The 16,854-nt window shown below is 40.2% G+C and overlaps 1 protein-coding gene across 1 annotated transcript in view; it reads left to right on the forward strand.

Annotated features, from left to right (window-relative positions):
* Window positions 1-16,854, forward strand: part of LOC108872865 (echinoderm microtubule-associated protein-like 6) — an 84,735-nt gene that overhangs the window by 34,373 nt on the left and 33,508 nt on the right. Inside the window, exons 7-17 of the mRNA XM_018660756.2 lie at window positions 4,975-5,048; window positions 5,821-5,948; window positions 8,004-8,141; window positions 8,294-8,435; window positions 8,618-8,732; window positions 10,864-11,076; window positions 11,161-11,328; window positions 11,940-12,046; window positions 14,699-14,817; window positions 15,169-15,355; window positions 15,531-15,636. Coding sequence (XP_018516272.1) covers window positions 4,975-5,048; window positions 5,821-5,948; window positions 8,004-8,141; window positions 8,294-8,435; window positions 8,618-8,732; window positions 10,864-11,076; window positions 11,161-11,328; window positions 11,940-12,046; window positions 14,699-14,817; window positions 15,169-15,355; window positions 15,531-15,636 — 1,497 coding nt within the window. The remainder of the gene's footprint in view (window positions 1-4,974; window positions 5,049-5,820; window positions 5,949-8,003; window positions 8,142-8,293; window positions 8,436-8,617; window positions 8,733-10,863; window positions 11,077-11,160; window positions 11,329-11,939; window positions 12,047-14,698; window positions 14,818-15,168; window positions 15,356-15,530; window positions 15,637-16,854) is intronic.

Consider the following 16,854-nt stretch of genomic DNA (forward strand, 5'->3'; position numbering starts at 1 on the left):
AGTATCTACATGTTAGACCAAATTTCAGCCTGTATCTGACATTCTGATGTGTTTTATTAAATGAAAAATGTCTTGCCATAGAAATATGTAATTTCTTTGCACCCTGAAAGTCAAAATGTTTGAGTGAATGAATGAAGCACTACATTTATTAACAACAGCAAATTCATCAGCAGATTGTTTGGGTGGATGGCATTTGTACAAAGTCCCATCTGTGGTTTAGGAAACAAAAGCACTTTGGTAAAGGTTAGTGAAAGATGATGGTTTGGTTAAATGTAAATATCCACGTTGTCTGTTGTCTGGAGTCATTGTGAACTTTTTCTGTATTAAACCAGAGGATCTTTCCCAAACCTTAACTAAGTTCTGTGAGAGGCCAAACATAACCATGATAATGATGTAGTCACTACAAGTGGGTTACTGCAAGACCAGATATTTGGCTGAAAACGAGCACAGTATCTGAATCTTTTACTGATATGTTCAGTATTAATGTATTTGTGACTTGCCAAATACGTAAATTAAGTTCTCATTATTTTAACAGAAAATGTAATCTGCTCACAATAACATTTGAATTTTACAATTACAGCTTATTTGCTGTCACACTTTAGTTGTATAGACACATAATTTTTAGGAGACAGGGTTGATTCCTATAGGCCATGGACTGTAGATAATAATCAAACTGAAGTTTATTTGAGGAATGGAAATGAGATACTGTAGCTACGTGAACAGTTTGTTGGTAGATACAGAAGAATTCTCTGAAGGCAGTGTCAGTATCTGCATTTTTAGTTGTTATGTGGGTTCTATGGTAATGATTTTGGGGTAAAATAATCAGCCCTGAAAAAAACTTTTCTATCTGTTTTACTCTTGCCATCCAGCCTGACAACTTTTCTCAACCTCACTCCCTCTGTATTTGCTTTTTTCTGCCTTTGTTGGGAAGATTTGTGATTTTTAGTGGAATGTCTCAACAACTATTGGAGATATTGGAGATAATTAGCCATATGCCAAATCATATATGCTCACTCATTTTATTTATTTATTTATCTTATAAAGAAATACAAGATTTATGTTTTTGCTTTTGTCTGTAAAAAGAGTTGAGAGAGATCTCCTCTATTTCACTTACTTTTACCCTGAACACACGGAGGCTCGCGGCAGACAATGATAAGTACAATTTATCTTTTGTCCATGGCTTCACTCACAGGTTGTGGACAGATGTTTCTCCTCACTAGCCATTAGAGACTGAGCAACCTCAGACTAAACATTTAAAAACCAAGTGATATCCATTATAAAATAAGGTGAATATATCATAGTGTTGTTTTTCAGGGCCAGAGTGTGAGGAGGAAGATAAAATGTCAAAAAAATTTCCTCTGGGTTTAAAAGTGATTTGTTAAGGTGAAGTTTTCCTCTCCGCTGCCTTCTGGTTGTTATTATCACTTCTGAGATGACATTTCAGAGATCCTTCCTATACCTCTCTTACAGTGCAGAGCACACATCCTGTGTTTAAGAAAAAAAAAGTCCTATCCAATTATTTCCAATTTGCCTCATAAACTCCACTGCTATCAGGTTGGTTTGGCTCGTGAACCTCCAGGCAGGAGTTTCTAACAAAGTTACAGGAAACATCACACGCTGAGTCATGCCATCAGCAACACCAGACACTCTAATTGGGGAGCGCCTTGCTGCTGAGCAGTTCTGCTAATTAAGTTTTAGATTCTGGGGGAACAGGACTTTGACGATGCAGTTGGAAGGTAGTAAAAACAAAAATTCAGTCTATTCTCCTCACACAACTTTTCTCTGTAAGTGTGTGTGTGTGTAACCTCCTACAGTCTTGAGAAAAATTAAACTTCTGCTGCTTTCAGTGATCTAGTCCTTCACATCTGAATTCTGTGCTGAATTATGTGCTTGAAGAATGGGTTCACAATTTTTTAAGTCTGTCTGAAAGCTGTAGTCAGGTGAAAGAGGTTTTTCTTGCTGCAATCCTTCCTCTGATTCATGCTGGACATTAAGAAATTCCTCTCCAATGGTTTCCAATGTAAATTTCAACAGTCCTCATTCTGTGCTAAAATACATTAAAAAGTTGATCTTTGTCTGTTAGCATGCTAACTTTTGCTTATTTGCAGGTAACACAATGTACAGTTGAGGTCAATGGAAATGTCATTATTTTTGCAGCTATATATCTACAGTTATACCACTTTATAACCACAGTGACGTGGGATATTAATGTGCAGTGTGTAACAGAATTAGGCAGAAAAGGATGAGGAGGATATAAAATCATCTGGTTTAAGCTAGTGCACGTGTGTTAGCAGCACAGAGTCAGAAACCTGCTTCACATTAGAATAAGTATTTTAGGAATTTAAGTGTAAGAAGTGGCCATAGAGCAACAGGAGGCATCTTAGGTGAGAAACAACTGAAAACTACACAATTATTCAAACTCATTGTTTTATACATTACATTACTCTACACAAACACTCAGACACAAACAAACACAACAGAAAACAGACTAATTACAGAACACTAATAAAGAGGACTGAAGACAAGATGATTGTCCACAATACATATAAGGAAATTAAACATGTTTAACAGTAAATGTAGTTGTCTTGGGAAGATGAATAACAAGCACACATCCAGAAATTTTTCTTTGCAGGTTTTAATGCAAGGGTGCACCAGTCTATCCAATATTTATTGAAACATTTCACTCAAAACCACAAATGCAAACTTCAGGGTGATGTAAGAAAATTAAATTCAGGAACATGAATATCTGTATGAAATTTCAAAATGGAAATTTCATGACAATCCATCTAATAGTTCCAAAAGTAGAACCAACAGTGTGACAGACCAACACTGTCATTTTTTAGAAGAAATTTGTGCAGCACAGCATCGCTCTTGGCCCCTCGTGATTAAAATGACTTTTATCTTTCATTCATCATGGAGCTTTCTGTAGAATTGCTAAAACATTTGCATTAAAATCTATATTAAAACATGTTCAGCTAAGTACTTCTTATTTTTCTTCTCAAGAAAATTAGATTCACTTTTAAACACACTTAATTTTAGTATAGTATTCATTGTGTAAAATCATCTTCAGTCTAGTCCTTAAAGCAACGTTATATATCCTCCTCATCCTGGCTATGAAGCTGAAATGTTTACCTCAGTGTAGAGCAGGATTGTGGAGGTCAGTGTAATGACCCACAGTGAGATTTCCAGCTCATTAACTGGAGCTAATGAATCAGAAACACCTCCTCATCAATACTCATCGATCTGTCTCTGGTTTCCTTCCCTTTTCCAGGTTTTTTTTTTTCCTTGACTTTTGTGTTCCAGCTGGATTTGATCTGCTCTGATCAATACAGCTTCAGCCCTTCTCTGTCTTTATCTCCCAATCTCTGTCTTCTTCCTTTGGCTTTTTCCAATTTTTCATCTGCTAAGATCTTTCTTGACATTTTCTTGTTCTGGGCGGCACAATGGTACAGTGGTTACCACTGTCACCTCACAGCAAGAAGGTTCTGCGTTTGAGCTCCAGTTCGGGCCTGGGGCTTTTCTGTGTGGAGTTTGCATGTTCTCCCTGTGTGGGTTCTCCATGGTACTCTGGCTTCCTCCCGCAGTCCAAAGACATACAGCTTAGATTAATTGATAACTCTAAATTGCCCATAGGTGTGAATATGAGTGTGAATGGTTGTTTGTCTATATGTGTTAGCCCTGTGATGGACTGGCGATCCGTACAGGGTGTACCCCGCCTCTCGCCCAATGACAGCTGGGATAGGGTCCAGCGACCCACGACCCTTAACGGATAAGCAGTATAGATAATGGATGGATGGATTTTCTTGCTCTTTTTCATCCTTTCCTTACTTACTGTGGATTATATTTTAACAGTGTATGTGCATTGGCTAAAGTGCATGGAACAAGTGCATTTAGGGCGTGTCCATATCCACCTTTGCTCAATCTATAGTGGGAAAAAGGTCACAGCATCGTAATCATGGGCTGTGTTTTGAGTGTGTAACATGCAATAAACCAATCAGAGTGCCATCTCCTATTCCTTTTAGAAGCCAGGTGCACTTGCACCTTGGTGGATTGCTGTTATAATGGTGCCAGCAGCTTTTGTCAGCTGATCTCTCTCCACCCGTGCTGCTGATGGTGTATTTGGGTTCACTGACATCAGCACATGCAGTTAAACATCATGCCTTCTCAGGCTCTGTAATGTGTTCTCACTTATGTCCAAGAGACGTCAGTGACACATGGCAATGTTATACAACATGCAACAATACTTTGTTAGAGAAAAAATAAAATCTTTTGCATGTTTATGTGTTACTGCACATCCCTGTTTATGTAACAAGCATATTGCATATTGGTATCTTGACAATATGCCCTTAAAATTACTGAAATACTGCACCTTCGTCTTCAGACCAAGTTTCTGTTGATCAATCGTGCAATCGCTTTCCACTGCCTCAAGATATATGAAGAAGTGCCGACAATGCACTTCACCACACCTCATTTTAAGAGTAGCACTCCTATGGGTGCTCAAATATTTGCCATTTTCACAACATGGGTGCCAGACACGAAGATGACAACCGCATCAGTCTGAAACCAGCAAAGACACAGGCTTGGCACTGCTTTGTCAGAACATTTTCTTCCCTCCATTGTTTTTCCTTACCTTTGCTTTATGTCTATCTTATCTGCCTCTTTTCTTTCTTTTACTTTAGTCACAATTTCCTTTCTCCTCCTTTCCTCCCCAAACTCATTCCATCCTCTTTCCCCCCTTTTTTCTTGTTTTCTTCTCTAATTACTCCATATTTAATTTTTTGGACCCTTCCTGTTCCTTTTCCCTCTCTCATTTTTTTCCTGTCTTTTATTTCTTTTATTTTATAGCCTGATAAGTAGTGTTGGTTTTTGTTGCAGCTCCCCTGTTGTTTCTGCAGATATTCCACATAATATTTATATGCTGATCTAATCCCGTTCTCTCTCCTTTTTCACTTCCTCCTCCTCCTCCTCCTCCAGGTCTGTCTATTCGCAGCGTCTGCTGGCGAGCCGACCGGATCCTGGCGGGAACGCAGGACAGCGAGATCTTTGAGGTGAGGAAGAAGATAAACGATGGGAAACAAAAACTCAGCCCCCTGCTGTTTCTGCCTGTAGAGACATTTTTTAAATGTCTTTATTTTGGTCCAGTAAACCCCTCCTGCTGAACACTGGCTCCTTATTGGCTCACACACAGTTTTCCTTGGCATACAACCAACAATATTAGTCTTGGCATTCATCTAGTAAAAGCATTATATTTGAAAAAATATATATATTTTCACTCCTCCCAGCTTTACTCATTCGAATTAGTGTAACTTACACTTTAATTTACTTCAAATCCCAATATGAAGAATTTTTATTTGAAGTCATAGAAAATACCGCTATGAATATTTTAACACACATCAATGAATATCTGATTCAAACATGACCTTTTTTTATAATCCAATCTCAGAGAAGTTACACACTCACTCAGGTATGATGATCACAGGTGTAGTGTGCAACAGGAGTGCATTGTCTTGTCTTGTCTTTTATGTCTTAGTCTCAAGAGAAGCTGGCCACACATGGCGGTATAACATAGCTTTGAAAAAACTTGCAAATATTTGGCATTTGAAACATGGGAGCTGTCCATTGAAAAGAGCTTTGGAAGCAAGTAACTTCACTTCACTAGACTGATTTTGTGCTGTTTCATTTATAAATTTAGGAAAAGTTTGTTTCAAAAGCATTTCTCATTCTCTACATGAAGTAGATCCTAACTACACATTGAACCCTAGATGTTAAGGTTCCATTGTAAATTGTGTCTAAGACTTGCATCTGTTTGTGTCTGTCCAGGTGATGGTGAGGGACAGGGACAAACCGCTGCTGATCATGCAGGGACACAGCGAGGGTGAGCTCTGGGCATTGGACGTTCACCCCAAAAAACCTCTGGCTGTCACTGGCAGCGACGACCGCTCAGTCAGGTCAGTAAGGGCATGGATGGATTAATGAACGGGCCGACAGCGCACTGTCCCAGGGGCCTGCAAACAAAGTATCCCAGACAGAGACACAAAACAACCACAAGGAGACACAAAACCACTACAAAGACATGCAAAACCACCACAAACATATAGCTACTCCTATGTTTTCTCTGTCTTTCAGTCTGGGGGTCTTGTGTGACTCTAACATCCACTCACTGTTTTCTTTGAGTGTTGCAAATTCCTCTGAGATCAATTATACACGAGAACACACAGTCAGCTCAACACAGGTGATAATGGAAAGATGCTGATGTAATTATTGCTCTGCTGACTGCGTGCAGCTCTTTACTTTTGTTGGCTTCTTCTTCGTCCCTTTTTTTTTTTTTTTGTATTTGACCTTTCACTGCACCAGTCAGTCTTACCTTTTTAGCCCAGCACTTAGCAGTTTACAGTCATAATGGTTAAGATTTCACAAGATTCAGCTGCACTCACCTTGGGGCACGATCCCAAACCAAAGTTTCTTTCTTGTTGACAATTGTAGTGTACCACCTACACTGAGTACATGTGTCAAGAGAAGAAATTAACAATCAAAGGAAATAATTATGGTGTTTGTCCCATTTTTGACTTTAAAATGATGTTTATCCAGAAAGAAGTTTTGTTTTGAGGCCATATTCACAAAGTATCTTATCTCACCACTGGGAGATTCCTAAAGTTCCTAGGGTTTCCTCTTAAGATCTTTTCACTAAATTGCTGAGAGCAACTTCTACTGAAGGACTGAGAGAACTCCTGATGATACAAAAGATGATCAGTTTTTGGATGACATCATGTTGCATGACATGGCTTACTATGACACTAGCAGCAGTAAGTTTGCTCAAGAAGAGCCAGACCTGCACAGAATGAATCACTGGCGATCATTGTACAGTACTGGCTCGCACTGATGTTACCTAAATGTATGCAACAATAACCCCCAACATCAGGGCAGCTGTAGGTTTTGGATCCAGTCACTGTGGTTGCTCGTCACAGAGTGCAAGGCCTCAGGCCTTAGAAAACAACAATTATTGTAGCATGAGTACGAACTGCATAGATTGGTCCGATATAAGTTTATTAAACCAAGGTCAGCTCTAAAAGAATAGGAGTGTGTCTGTGACTTGTAAATTAGGCCACAGACTTTGGCCGTCTGTGAAAACTGCAGCCCTCTTATTCATCTGAATGAGGCCAGTCCCTTGATACAGCAGGTGGTGCCAACACCACCTGCTGGAGGGGGCTCCAGCAAAAAAAGCTGAAATCTGGTTTGTGTCAAAGTCTGTTTCCCCTTCAGATCATGTTTCTCTCCTGTTAGAATAATGTTTTTCATGGTTGGGGTTAGAGATAACTTGTTTGGGTTAGGGTAAGGTGTGGGATCAGATTAACCATCTCACAAGATGACAGGTCGGGGTTAAGAATAAGGTTAACTTCAGGTCAAGGTTAGGGTAACAGACCCTGAACAAAACACTAGCAAGGCTTGGCATAGGGCAAGCACATATTTTCCTGATACATTGTTTCATAATGTGAATGCCATATTACTACTGTTTACATGACAGTTCTCGTGACCAAAGATAAACCAGCTGCTGCTGTAATAACTTTCCGGCATTATTCTTTTAATTATATCAGTACAGTTCTTAAATGACTCCACTAGCTACCTGTTCTTTACAAGACTGACTGGCTTTGTTCCTGGTCTACAAAGCACTGAATGGTCCAGCTCCAAATTAGATAACTAACATACTCCCAGTTTATCAGCCTGACAGAGGATTGCTCCAACACTATCATCTTTTAGAAATCAGCTTAAGATGTTTTCATTTAATTAAGCTTTTCATTAGTTTTTCTAGTTGGTGCATGTGTGTAAGGGTGTTTACATTTACACTCAGATGTTTTGTGATGATGACACCTGGTCTGTAAAACACAGTGGAAGACAAGGAGCTGACAAGATTACAGTTCTTAAGTTATGGGTTGTTAAGTTACCATAGTGCAATTTTTATTTGACTATATATGCTCTCTCTCTCTCTCTGTGTGTGTGTGTGTCAGGTTGTGGAGTCTGGTGGATCATGCCCTCATTGCTCGCTGTAACATGGAGGAGGCGGTGCGGAGCGTGGCGTTCAGCGTGGATGGATCCCAGCTGGCTCTGGGCATGAAGGACGGATCCTTCACTGTCCTGAGAGTCAGGTAAAAGACACACACACACACACACACACAAATACACACACACACACACACACACACACACACACAATATACACAGTTCAACAGTGTTTTTCGAAACAAACAAACATGTTGTGACATGGCATTAATAGGATGTTTTTTTCTGTCTGTTTCAGAGATATGACGGAGGTCGTTCACATCAAAGACAGAAAAGAGGTGATACATGAGATGAAGTTTTCTCCCGACGGAGCATATCTCGCCGTTGGCTCCAACGATGGACTGGTGGACATCTACGCTGTTGCACAGAGATATAAGAAGGTAGGGTTGCAACCACATTGGCAGGTCAGGGAACATTTAGATGATGCCAAAAAGCTTCTTTGTTAATGTTGTTATTCTCAAATGAAGAGTCTGTCATCAAAAAGCATTCCTTAGACATTAACTGCATAGAAACTCGCTGTTGTAAATGTATTCTTTACTTTTATCTGTTTGTCTGTTTGCAGGTAGGAGAATGCAGTAAATCTTCCAGTTTCATAACACACTTGGACTGGTCTCTGGACAGCAAGATCCTGCAGAGCAATGACGGAGCTGGAGAACGCCTCTTCTACCGAATGCCCAGTGAGTCTCTACAATCATATTTCTGATGTAATGTTCCTCAAATTTTAAGGAATTTCCTGATGATGGCGAAATGACAGTTCTGTTCTTAAAGGATCAAGATCACCCAGATTACAAAACAAAACATCTTTTCACACTTATGTCTGGGTGTTGAGTTTCAAAAAAGAGATCTGAGATCAGAAAGTCAGATTGTTAGAATAAAATCAAATTTGAAGAAAAAGGAAAAATCACATTTCAAGATAAAGTTGTTTTATTGGATGTTTATTTTAGGGAGAGTGGTGTGTCAGCTGTTACATGCAAAAAGAGTGATGTGGATGACATGAAATTATCACTGATAAGTCTTATCATCATAAGTTTAATGATGTTAAGGTGAATTATAACCAAATATTTGATGAAACAGATAAACTAGACAGTCTATACAACAAAGTAGCTTGTTTCAGGTATACTCCCATCTCAGCAACGTTTAAATCCCACCTCCATGTGAATGCTGAATATGTACTACACTCACACACCAGAGGGTCCCCTCCTGGCAATTTGGCAATTAGTATTGTATAAAGTATTTCTAGATCACAGCGGATCCGCAAGACAAGCACAACTGCACTTGCAGCTCACAGTGTCAGATTAATGCAGGTACTTATAAAGTGAATATGGTTTTTCCAGTGTGCCTGTTGGAGAAGGGAGGACACAGACACGTGCACACACACATAAACACATAATGTGATAAGACAGAAAATAATGAGGCAAAGGTAGGGATCTGACTGTAATATTAAGTGTTCTAATTAGGAGTTGTGAACAAACCAATCTGTGAAATGACAATATGAATACAATGTGATAGTGTGAAAGGAATCTGCAGCTCCTCTCAGCTTTAATGGGCTTTTATAGCCAGTTTCAGGCCATTGTTTATCTGTTTGGACTGCAACTTTACTCTTCTGGTTCACCCTCACTTATCTTATAGTAATGTCTTTGGCCAGAGCAGGCAGCTGTTTTCAGAGAAGAAGCTGAATATACCAATAAACACTATCTGCTCTGCAGCAAACAGCAGATAGACACAGTAAGAGACTAGCTGCTGAACACAGTGGAGCATTTAGCAGTTAAGGAGACAGATATTGTCCTCAAGAGCTGATAGACTAAAACCAGAGCTAAAAGAGAGGGAATATTGGAGTTAGATTCATACAAACACTGTCTGTAAGAATGATTGTGTTGTTCTGTAACTGCTGGATGTGAAAATAAGCAGCTGTTTTATTACCAGTCCAACATATCAACTGAAAATCTGATGATTTGTCAGTGTTACAAAGTAGCTTTGCAGACCAAGCAGATTTTAGTCCTGGATGATTTGGAGGCACTTATGGTTTCTATTGTAAGAGTAGTTGTGCTAAAATACTGAATTATTCTATTCTCTGGGCAGCAGACAGTGGTTGAGCAGCTGCTCTGTCAGAAATCCATCATTAGAGCACCTGGTGTATCCAGTTACAGTGCAGCCAAACGATGTAGTATTAGCATTAGCAGTAACTTGGTATGGCTGTAGGAGAGTGATCAGATTGATAAACAATGAGGTTTATATCAATATGGATTACATGCTGCAGCATGTCCTGTCAATCCAGCATGCGAATAGTGGAGTGCCACCAAATAAATACATTGAAAGGCTATTGCAGAATAATGGTGACCATAATCAAATATGAGGTTTGATTTCAAGAAAATCTCAGGAAGGAAGGAAAGAGGAGAGAAAGGAAAGACAGGATCATACCACAGAAAATTTTTCTTAGATGACAGATTGAACCAAAATCACACACACACACACACACACAGACTGTGTGTGTGGTGCTGATGTAACAGATGGTTTAATTGTCTCCACACATAAAACACAAAACTTCCAATGACAAACCAGCTCAGCTTCAGCTCAGAACAGATTCCAGTGTGGAAGATTAAAATCTGCTCTCTCCATGAGTTTCCTTAGTTGCCTCTGTCTTTTATAAGTGATTATTATTGATAAAAATGTGCAAATAGGCTGTTTGTTATCGTTGGTGTCGGGTGAGAGATGAACTGGTTGGTGTTAATACATGCAAAATGAGCTACAGAAATGAAAATGAGGTGATATTCACACACTGTTCTCCCTTTTCTCCTCACCCTCCTGCAGTGGGGAAGCCAGTCGTCAGTAAGGAGGAGGTGAAAGGTCAACGCTGGGCATCCTGGAGTGGTGTCCTGGGCTCAGAGGTCAGTGGCATCTGGCCCAAATACTCAGATGTAACTGAGATCAATGCCGTAGACGCCAATCACGCCGCCGCCGTGCTTGTCACCGGAGACGACCTCGGCCTCGTAAAGCTCTATCGCTTCCCCTGTTTAAGAAAAGGTCTATATCGTTTGTTTCTTTCTGTCTCTTTCTTTCATTCTTGTCTAAGTTTTGTTTTTAAATATGACTCATATTTTCTCCAAGGAGCCAAATTCAAGAAGTACATCGGTCACTCTGCCCACGTCACTAACGTCCGCTGGTCACATGACCTGCAGTGGGTGCTGACCACAGGTGGGGCTGACCACGCCCTCTTCCAATGGAGGTTTCTACCAGAGTCTGTCATGAATGGAGGACTGGAAGTCAACATACAAGGTAGGGAAAGTGAAGTGACAGAACAAAGTGGTCAGTAAAAGTAAAAGGTAAACTAGAGGTAAAGCAAATTTGAGGTCAGAAGACCGAGATTAAGATTCAAGGGTCCTTGACAAGGCTCCAGAGGTCTTTAAGGGGGCTGCTGATGTTTAGCAGGTATAATTTATGTCATGTTCAGCGCATTTCATGGACATCCATCCCACATATATAAATAGAACTCTAAGTGATGCACAGACCAACATTGCATTGCCATCCTTAGAGCATCCCTAGAGCTGCTAGTGTGGCTAAGTCAGACTTAAAGCACCAGTGTACACTCACAGAACCGCTAGCTGGGCTGTAGACTCTAGTTTGCACATTCATTTTCTTATAGTTTTTTGAGAAGCTCCTCCTGTAAGTGGTACAAGGTCTTCTTGATTGAAGATACTCATCCATTACTTTACAGGACAGTATAGGAGTGTACTGGAAGTCAGTAGCTCTGCACTCTAATAAGTGTTTTCACTTCATAGTTTGGGTAGTAATTTGAATGTTCACCTCCTTATTTTACTTACCCCATTCATCAAATGAACAGTTTATATAATTGGGTTTAACTGAACTTGTCTGTCTGCCCTCTGTAGACAGTCATGGGGATTCTAACAGTGAAGAGTCGGACAGCGATGTGTCAGATGTCCCAGAGCTCGACTCCGACATCGAGCAGGAAACACAGATCAACTACGACAGACAGGTATGACCTAAATGTCAGCAGCAATCATGTGGGTTGTTGTCATGGTGACCCACAGTCCCTGAGCAAGGCACTGACCTGTGGTCCAAAGTGGTTTTCCCAGAACAGCTTTGGACATGTATGAATGTTTTTACTGCTGAGTGTGTTTTAATGGAGGCTGCACTGTGTCAGCTCTCCTCGTTCTTATTCCCATCAGCCAGAGCACAGCAGGCCTCTGTGCGGTTGCCATGGTGATCATGAAACACGCCTTATCTTCACCACCAGCCGCTGCCTGGCTCCCGTCCCTGTGACTACTGTTAGCTGGGCGCCGCGAGTGCTGCAACAATGTGTTGTTTGGAGATAGAGCTCAAAGTGTGTGTGTGTGTGTGTGTGTGTGTGTATGTGTGTGTGTGTGTGTGTGTGTGTGTGTGTGGATGTGTGTGTGTGTGATAGACAAAGAGAGAGTGTGTTTAGATATATCACAGCTCCAAAGTTAATTGGAAAGAGCAGGAGGACATGGATTTGTTTACTATTATTATTGCATTTCCATATCCTTGGCTTCGCATTAGTCCCTCCACCCTTACTTTTTTAACTATTACCCTCTCATCCTGTTCTTACTATCCTTCCACTCTACCTCCTGTCTCTCTTTATTATTTTTGTTACAGTTCCACCATCTACTTTCCCCTCCTCCCTTCCTTCCCTCCTTTTTTGTTTTTACTCGTGCCAGCAGCATGACTCCAGGGACCGCTACTTTGGTTCAGACTGAAATATGTCAACACGGGGTGGATTATCATGAAATTTTATTTTAATTTTAATTTACAGACATTCATGGTCCACGGAGAACGGAGAAGTCTAATGACTTTGGCTTAATCCGTGACTTTTCATCTAGCACCACCAGCTAGTCAAAGTGTACACTTTTTTAGAGGAATATGTCAGTATGTACTGGATTGACATGCTAATACACTAAATTAAGAAAATGAAAATGGTAAACATTATACCTGCTAAACATCAGCATGTCGGCATTCAACAGAGGAAAACATTGTCTGGTTGAGGCCAACTTTCATGTTTCAGGGGTCTGTTAGACCAGGAGACATTTCCCCTCTAAACATCTCGATATAGTTTTGTGTCAGAACTTGTTTTTCTTTCTTTTCTCTCCCATTAATCAATTAATGACCCCTTAGATTTGTCCAGTGACCCTTTGGAGGAGCCCCACCTCTAGGTTGGGAACCACTGGAGTAGTTAAAACTTTCTTCACCTCGAGCAGCTATAAAATATAAAGCGCTGCTGGAGCATTGATGACTCATCATTAACAATCTATTATCCAATATATAATAATGCACTATATTCTGCAGAATGATTATTATTATTATACTTTTGCACCTTTACTTAAGCAAAGTTGTAAATGACTTTTACTTGTACCAAAATATTTTTATCTTGTTATATTTGTATTTTAACTTAAGTAAAGGATCTGAAAACTTCTTCCATTCATTGGACAAATGCTGAAAATGGAAGATGTGTTTGTCACATCCACCCAGGATGAGGAAGAAAATGTGTATTTTTTAATTTTAATTTTTATGATTTCTCTTAGATTATTAGAAAAAATAGCATAAAGTTGTGGAGTCTAGATTACAGTCCCAGTTAAATGGTCTGTAACTGACGGCACTGATCCACCATGACGCTCCAGAAATATTCTGTTTTGTAAATGGAAAGCAGAGCAAAAGTGGAGCGCTGCCAGTCCCAAACCTCCTGGGAGCAAAGTCTTTCCCTGTGAAACTCTCAGACAGCTGAAACACGCCAACTCACCCTCAACAGAATAATTTGCATGAAAAATGAGCAGGCGTATTCTCTGCTGAGGGTGGAAACACTGCAGAGTGTGTTCAGTTTCATTTTCCAAACAGTGAAGAGAAGCAGAGAAATGTGTTGACAGTAGATGACATAGTGTTATGTATTAATGATTGTGTCGTGATGAGGGGCTTTCATGAAATGATTTATGATTTCATTTTCTTGATGCAAAGACATTTCAAAATGAAGATGATCAATGAAGGAAAGGCAGTCTGCCTGTGTCTTTTATACAATTTGATGCAATAAAATTTCCATGACAGTTGTACCCTCTCACCCCACAGATCGTGTCAGTGGGACAATATGAGCCTCTGTAATGACAAGAAATATTTATCATGCAACATAAAATATGATAATACTGATTAATTTTGTCACTCATTCGCAAAATTGTCTTACTTAATAGGATAATAATTATTTCCACATGCTCTAAATGTCTAAAATGTCACGCTGAATCTAGACATGTGTATAATGTTTGCATATTCAGGGTTGACTGAGGTATGACTCAGAGAAGGACTACAGCTGTTGAAACAAATTGCAGCGCAAATTGAGGCACTTAGGGTTTTGAAGTAACTTAATTGCTTGTATGAGCTGTGTGTCACAGTCAAATTACAATAACTTACTTCATGTTGTTTTCAGAACACCAGCACACACCTGTGTCTTTTTCTGCACATCGCACACTTTTAAAAACCTCTGATCCACACCAACACATCCCAAGTGCAATAAAATTAGTTGTGGATATTCGGATAAACTTTACAGAATAGACCAGTTCATCAGTGATTTGATTATGAAACATGATCGTTGATATAGGTGTGTGTTTGTGTGTGTGTGTTTATGCAGGTATATAAGGAGGACCTGCCTCAACTGCGACAGCAGAGCAGAGAGAAGAAGCAGCAGGTTGGATCTCTGAAGAGACAGAGAGGGCCAGACCAAGGCCTCCGGCTACAGTTTGTTCATGGGTAATATATTAGTTAAAAGTGTGTGTGTGTGTGTGTGTGTGTGTGTTACACAAATGTGATGCCAATTTAACATGTTGGTCTCATGTCTCAAGAAGACACTTTTACAGAAAAGACAGCAACCTTAGGTTGGACACAGCAAACGTTAAATGCTATCAGATATATATATATATATATATATATATATACACGTTTCACTATATATAATATATATAGTGAAACGTGTGTCTCAGCTTCACATGTAAGTTTCGTCTCCAATGTCTACTCTAGTCTTGAACAGACTGGTTAAGATCCAGATGGTTGATAACAGTCATGGTAACAACAAATTCTCCATTTGTGTGCGTATGTGTGCAGGTACCGTGGTTACGACTGCCGGAACAACCTTTTCTACACTCAGGGTGGGGAGGTGCTGTACCACGTGGCGGCGGTGGGTGTGGTCTACAACCGGCAGCTGCACAGCCAGCGCTTCTACCTTGGCCACGACGACGACATCCTGAGCCTCAGCATCCACCCGCTGAAGGACTATGCAGCTACTGGACAGGTGCACACACATACACACGTGCAATCATCCCAAGTTGATAAAAACAAGAATGAACCGACTGAATAACCATATTATTCATGTTAACCTGGGATCAAATGTTTTTGTAGGTTTGATGATTTGGCAAAGCCTGATAATAGAAATAAGTTTGGTAAAAAAGCATTTAATGTGTATGCAGGTGGGGAGGGACCCAGCCATCCATGTGTGGGACATCCAGACGATGAAGTGCCTCTCTTTGCTGAAAGGATTTCATCAGAGAGGAGTGTGTGCTCTGGACTTCTCAGGTATCCTGTGTGTGTGTGTGTGTGTGTGTGTGTGTGTGTGTGTGTGGTGTGTGTACATAAGACTGGAGAGTGAAATCTCCCACATGACATTTTATTGGGGTATTCATGGTCCCCAGAGGATTCATTATAATAGATTTTGTTCTCCCTTTACTCTTCCTTCAGTGCTACCATCAGATCAAAACATCAGTGTCCAGTTTGTTCAGTGCTTTGGATTAAGACCAAATACTTTACTTGCAAACCTAATGGCATTCCCTTCAGCCTCAGCTATAGTTTGTGTGTACTGTGAATTAACCAGTGTTGGTGAACATGGTAAACATAACCTACATAAAATCTGCATGTTAGCATTGTCAGAGTGAACATGTTTGCACACTGGCATTAAATGTTGGTGTCTGTGTTTAATTTACAGCAGCTGTCAGTGTTACACCATATGGAACGAGAGACAAAGTAAACAAACTTGCTCTGTAGCTACTTGTCGTGGACAGATAGTGTGTTGTTGAGGTGCAGCTACACCGACAGCTAAGTGGCTAATTAACTATGTAGCCTGCAAACTGATGTTACCAGTTTACTTTCCTGTGGTGAATGTTTTTCTGGCAGCTCGTTCAACAAACTATGGTGCAAGACAACGTGTTCTCATGTCTGTAAGTTAGATAAGAAAGAGACTTAAGCAGGAAAGCTTGTGTTGTGTAGCAGCTGCTGTCTGATGTAGTGTGACCGTCTGCTCTGCCTGATACAGCGCTGATCTTACTGCTTTACGTAACATTTGATTGGCTGTATCAAAACAAGGTCCTCACTCCAGAAGACAGATATTGGAATGGTATTATTTTAAATGAATGCTAAACCAGGGTGCGCAACCATGAAACCATCCATGGTCATGGTTACTGATTTTTCTCAAAGGAGAACACATGACAAGTGATTTACAGAGCAGATATGCAGACTTTAACGGACACAAAAAAGACACCACGTTGCATCATTTGAGCCACTTCTATGGATGATTGAAGCAAAAAAGCTGAAAGCAAAAGTTCCGAGTTTGGAAGTGGGACAGTGTGTGTGGAATTATGTAAAAACAATAGGTGCAGGTATTTTGATGTCACACACCACTGATATGTGCAACAGTGCAACAGTCACATAATACGTTAGTAAAGGCACTTTGTAATTATGAGACTTGGTAATAAGAACGAGACTGTATTTAGTATGTTTAGCCAAGCAAGGTTAGCAGAG

The sequence above is a fragment of the Lates calcarifer genome, linkage group LG16_LG22 (assembly GCF_001640805.2).
Source record: "Lates calcarifer isolate ASB-BC8 linkage group LG16_LG22, TLL_Latcal_v3, whole genome shotgun sequence".
Classification (NCBI taxonomy): domain Eukaryota; kingdom Metazoa; phylum Chordata; class Actinopteri; family Centropomidae; genus Lates; species Lates calcarifer.